The 5641-nt window shown below is 40.7% G+C and overlaps 1 protein-coding gene across 1 annotated transcript in view; it reads left to right on the top strand.

Annotated features, from left to right (window-relative positions):
* Positions 1-159: 159 nt before the first annotated feature.
* LOC104404557 (torsin-1A-interacting protein 1-like) overlaps positions 160-5641 on the top strand; it is a gene marked incomplete at its 5' end in the record, with an annotated part of 9799 nt that continues 4317 nt past the window's right edge. The window contains 2 exons of the mRNA XM_010013013.1: positions 160-228; positions 4573-4692. Of these exons, the coding sequence (XP_010011315.1) occupies positions 160-228; positions 4573-4692 (189 nt within the window). The remainder of the gene's footprint in view (positions 229-4572; positions 4693-5641) is intronic.

Genomic DNA, 5641 nt, shown 5'->3' with positions numbered 1-5641 from the left:
GGGGGTGCCCTCCCAGATAGCCTCGCCGGAAACACTGGGGCGTCCCAGTGAGTCTGAAAGGGGTGTTTGGTGCTCTTGGAAAGCTGTCAGGCTGGAGTCCGGTGGGTTTGAACGGAGTTGAACGGGTTTGCCGCGCCCCTCACCTGCTTCTCGTTTTAGGGGACGAGCATCATTTTGGGATTCCAGACTCCTTGACTCGGCCCCCTATTAAAGCATGTAGATCGCCAGGTAGGTTTTAACTTTGAGAGGTTACTATGGGTGCTGCTTGCAAAGTGCTGAAATGCTCAAGACTGGAGGAAATTGAGTTTACTGGGTTTTGGCTCCTTTGTGGGTTTTACTGTGATTCTGGCATACAGGTGAAGAAATCCTGCAGTGGTTTGTATTACAAACCTAAGAGATTAGGAGTGCTTACTGTTCTTCCAGAAGGATTGGTGCATGTAGAGCATGCTGAAGCTCTTAGGTGGCTGTTTTACCTAGTGCATCACCTGGAGCACTATTTTGCCACAGCATTAAAATAGGGAATAACTTATTTTACTGACACTGCTTGGTTTGTAAAGGCTGAATTTAAGTATCTTGAGCTGCAAAAACAGATCAGTGGAAGATTCTGCTTGGTGCACTGAGCAACGTTGCTTATGAGGAAGTGAATAATTTGGGCTTTCCTGGCTTTTCTGTGAAATACCAAGCACATACCAGTACTTGGTCCTGGACACTGGGCTGGACAAACTGTTGGGTTAGCTCTGTGTGGTACCTTGTTTCTTTAGCTGATGAAAACAGTATCCTATCTCAGAGATGTTAACTTTGTGTAATACAGTCACATGTCTTTAGCCTGTCATTCCCTCAGAAAACTGCAAGCAAATTGTCTGTATTTCCTTCCCTTTTAGTCTGTTGGTCAATTTTGGATTGGACTGTGTACATTATTAGTATGTGGCAATTTTCAGATGGATAAGGGCTGTCACCAAGCTCTTCTTACAACTGCAGGGCATGGCCTTAGTTATGTGGCACTGTCCTTAAAAAAGGTTGCCAATATTATGCTTCAGAAGCAGAATTTGCTGGAGGTGTGGAAAAATCTTGAGGGAGGAAGAGAGGGGTTATGAGTATTTTTTTGGAAAGTACAAGGGTTTATCTGGAAAAAGCTGTGGGAAGCTGCTACTCCCAAACAATGTCTAACAGGGTACTAATGTGTAGTATTTTAAATGTGGCTGGGCTACCTTGGCAAGTACAGAGGAGTGGGTTGTTTGTTTTTATTTAAGTAGGCGTCTCTAAAAATGAGACTGGGGGAGAAATGTCGTCCCCCCACCTCCCCAAACTCTTAATAGTGGTATTACATTATAGTCACAAAAGGCATAAAAGTATGATGTTGAGAGACCCTAATACTTTGTATAGGAATGAAAACAGAATTTCCCCCCTCAGTCCTGTACAGTATTGGGGTTTTTTTTCTGCAGAGTTTAGGGGAATGCATGGTCTGTGAGGCAGCAGGACAAGCAGGGTAGATTTTTATAAGGACATGATTGTCATGCTCCCTTGTGCAGAATGGAAGCAAAACCACAACTAGAGAAACTGATTTCTGGCTTCTGCTTAGAAGTTTTAAATATAGATTAGGAAACTTGCTTCTAGAGCTAAAAAGTTAGAAAAGCCTACAAACCCTGCCCTGTATCAGGCATCTTCTAGATCAACAAGCTAAAGATTCATATGCTTGCAACCTCCGTTTAAGTTGTCTTAAAATACACAAGTAGGGTGTATGACTGTATGAGTTAAAGGCAGGCGCTGGGTGGTTTTGGCACTGGAGTTTATGCTGTCTGTCATTGCTGTGAATACATTCCAGCAAGTTTGTTGCAGGCTTGTCTCTGTTGAAAAAGATTTAACCCATAGGTGTAGATATGTACCAGACTTAAAAGAACAAGGTCTGTTACGTTGAAATAGTGGCTTTATATTTTGGTTTATAAACCTGTAGTTTATGAACTCACAGATTTCTAATCCCTTTGATTAAAAATGGGTATAGTAAGAAGACCACTCTCTCTTGGCAGGTGACTGTGCAGTAGGTGGCTGGCTAGCAGATTTAAGGTGGATTGGGAAATCCTCACCAGCTGGGAATCAGGAACGATCTTTTGGGTAGGAGGCTTAATGCCTTGTAAGGGAAGAACAGGCATGTCTGGACTGGAATTTATATATATTTCTAGGACAGTTAAAGTTCATAAAAAGGGGAAGTGTACTTTCCTCTGGAGGGGATGCCATGTGTGCTGTCTGCTCGCACTCTTACTGCTTGTGATAGCTACTGTTTCAGAAGGTGCTGATTCACAAGCTGTCTTCATGTAAGAAATGAAGTCATATGTATTTAAATCTTACCTTTTTACAACAACTTTTAAGAACACTGAGAGACATAGGATACTGATTGATTCAACGAAGGGGAGATTAATTAGAAAGTATGGACTGCATGAGTAGCTGTCTTTAGATTCATACATCTTTCTGGTCTTGTGATTACTCGCTACTGCTACTAGTGAGATTTTCCTTGCAAAGCCTCAGTACATAGTGAAATATTATGGGTATGTTGTTTTGCATTCCTGAAGATCAAGTAATTTGGTGAGTATCTTCGTTCTTAGCTTGGTGGGGAGTCAGTCACTTAACAACTTTTTAAGATGGTTTTGAAAATACAGTATCTTACTATGTGCAAATACTTTACTATTGTACCCATGACTTAATATCTTTGTGTAAAACTTACAGTTTTCTTGCTTGTTTATATTTGTGGTTTGTTTTGGTTTGGTGTTTTTTCCTCCTTTTTATGGTTTGTATACACTGGCATACTAAAGCTGCCAGAACATATTAGAAAAAGGCTATGGTTTCTTTTCTTGAAGTAAAAATTAATAAACACTAGGTGGCAAGCTATGTGTTGCTCTCACACATATGGTAAAAGAGCTACAGAAATACATGAAAGCCTGGGAGAACCCAGTACTGTTAAAAGAAAAAAAGGGCCCAGTGTGGACGTTATAGAGAAAAAGTTTTACTAATTGTTTTCTTCCCTTTGCTGTTTCCTCTACTTACGCCCTTCAGTGTGATCATTGTTTCATGATCTGTGTTCGACAGCTGTATTAACAGCTTTCATTCCATACCCTGAACTATTTCCCCCTACCTTGAATCTGGGCAACTATGTGATTACACTTTATCCTTTCAAATCTCTTCTCCTGATGTTCTGCTTTTGACTGGCTTTCCAGCCCTGACCTTTGCTCTGTGACTCCTGCCATCTTACAGGGCTTTATTCTTTGTAGTTAATTAACTACATTAACTTAGTTAACATTAACTAAGTTTAGTTTCAGCATCTGAATGGCTGTGAAATTTCGCAAATAATATAAATGTGTTGGTTTAGATTCTTTCCAGCTATATGAGGCGATAAAATTATAGGTCCCCTAGATTGCTGTTACGGTTAATGAGAAAGAGAGAGAAAAGGAGACCCAACTAAAGGATGGCTTGGACTACATAAAAAGGGGACTTATGTTCTATATTTGCTTCTCTCTCTTTGCCCCTCTGCCCAATGCTGTGGAGGAGCACAATTAATTGTTTGTAAGTTGTTTGCCCAAAGCTATGGGAAAAATTCTCTTTACACCCATGCTCGTATATTTACTAGTTTGCGCTGAATCCCCTTAGAGTAAGGCATTTCTTGGCTCTCAGCGTTTGGTGTCTTCATGTCTGGCTTGCTTTCAACTGTTTTTAAGCCATGGGCTCCTAAAAAATGAAAATTAAAAAATAAAAAGGGGAAAAAAACCCCCAATCAACTGTGGCGTTGTAGTGAATTCAAATTTACTATAAGCTTTTCAAGTCTTAGTTGCTTTTGGGCATATTTTAAGTAAGTAACTCTTGGGAGATCACAACTTGAAAATCACTTGATTTAGATCATGTATATTCTGAAACTGTGTCTTGGTCCTTGAGTTTTGTGATATTATGAGCACAAATGATAGTGCACCTATACCAGTCTTCTTTTTATATTGTCGTGGTTCAAGCCCAGCCGGCAACTTGGAACCACACAGCCACTCACTCACTCCACCCCACCCACCCTTCCTGCCTCCCCCCGCTCCTGGAGGGATGGGGAGGAGAATCAGAGGAATGTAACTCCCACGGGTTGAGATAAGAGCACTCCAGTAACTAAGGTATAATACAAACCACTACTGCTACCAATAATAATGATAAGAGGAATAACAAGGGAAAAGGACACAACCGCTCACCACCCACCAACTGATACCCAGCCCGACCCGAGCAGCGATCTGGGCCTTCCAGGTAACTCCCCCAAGTTCCTATACTGAGCATGACGTGCTGTGGTATGGAATACCCCTTTGGCCAGTTTGGGTCAGGTGTCCTGTCTCTGCTTCCTCCTGGCTTCCCCTCCTCCCTGGCAGAGCATGAGACTGAGAAAGTCCTTGGTCAGAGTAAACATTACTGAGCAACAACTAAAAACATCGGTGTTATCAGCGTTGTTCCCAGACTGAAAGTCAAAAACACAGCACTGCACCAGCTACTAAGAAGGAGAAAAAATGACTGCTATAGCTGAACCTAGGACATATATTTTCTTTTTTTGCCTTCTGACAGGCAATCCTTCAATTTACTTTCCTCAAGAGAATCCAACAAAGGAAAAAGCAAAGGCTTATGACAGTAATGAACCCGAGATACCAGCGGGGCATCAACCAAACCTTTATACACCGTTAAAAGGTAACAACTTTATCAAAACTGATAGTTTTATCAGTATCTTTTCCATGATGTAACAAGTGATTGCTTAAATGCGCTAAAATGACATACTTTCACTTCTATTATCGAAAGGGGGAGTTGTTGAGTTTAAATCTGAATGGATGAAGTGGTTTAAAAAAAAAAAATAAAATTCAGGGTGTACTCCTGCCCATGAGTCAAAACTGATTGTAGTGTGACAGTCATCTGCTTGGGTGTAAAATCTTAAAGTTCATGAAAGCTCAGTTTTATGCTTAGATAAATATATAGCTGTCTGTTTGTTTTTTAAAAAGCAAAACAAAAAGATGGGTAATATCATACCTCCTTCAAAAACTATTATGAGAGTGAATCTTTAATTACCTTGGGCAAAGTAAAATAAATCTATTCTTTTTATAAAAAAGATGAGTTAATTCTGACTGTAGCAGGGAGAAACAGGGTATATCAAGTGATTTCAAAGTGAGGGAGTGCTTTTTCTGTTCACTGCTCGAGAGATTTTTCTTTGCGTGTTTCACAGAAGCAATAGGGAAATACAGTGAAGAAGAAAATAAGGGATGCTTTTTAACCCAGCAGAATGTGGTTATGTTGCTACAGGTGTTTTGAATACCACCTCTATATATATGCTATGTAAGGGTTTTATAGGAGAGCTGGTAACTGGTCAGAGAGTGAGGTAATGGCTTGCATTCATTTGGTCAGTAAGAGTTCTAATCACACAGTGTTTATGGGAGATCACTGAGAGCAATTATGAGTGCACACTGACAAAACACAGAGATGAACCAAGTAGCTGAGATGAGCTCAAGAAGACATCTGTGTCAGCCCACTGTTTCCCAGTAGCACACACAGGCGTTTTGCTCAGGTAGCTAAGAACATGCCCATGTTTGCTGGAGTCCCCCCAGGTCTGATAGCAGTGTTGTTAAGGTGGTAGCTTTACACTGTTTAT

This window comes from Nestor notabilis, unplaced genomic scaffold (genome assembly GCF_000696875.1).
Source record: "Nestor notabilis isolate BGI_N333 unplaced genomic scaffold, ASM69687v1 scaffold17004, whole genome shotgun sequence".
Classification (NCBI taxonomy): domain Eukaryota; kingdom Metazoa; phylum Chordata; class Aves; order Psittaciformes; family Psittacidae; genus Nestor; species Nestor notabilis.
This window is presented reverse-complemented; position numbering and strand designations above follow the sequence as displayed.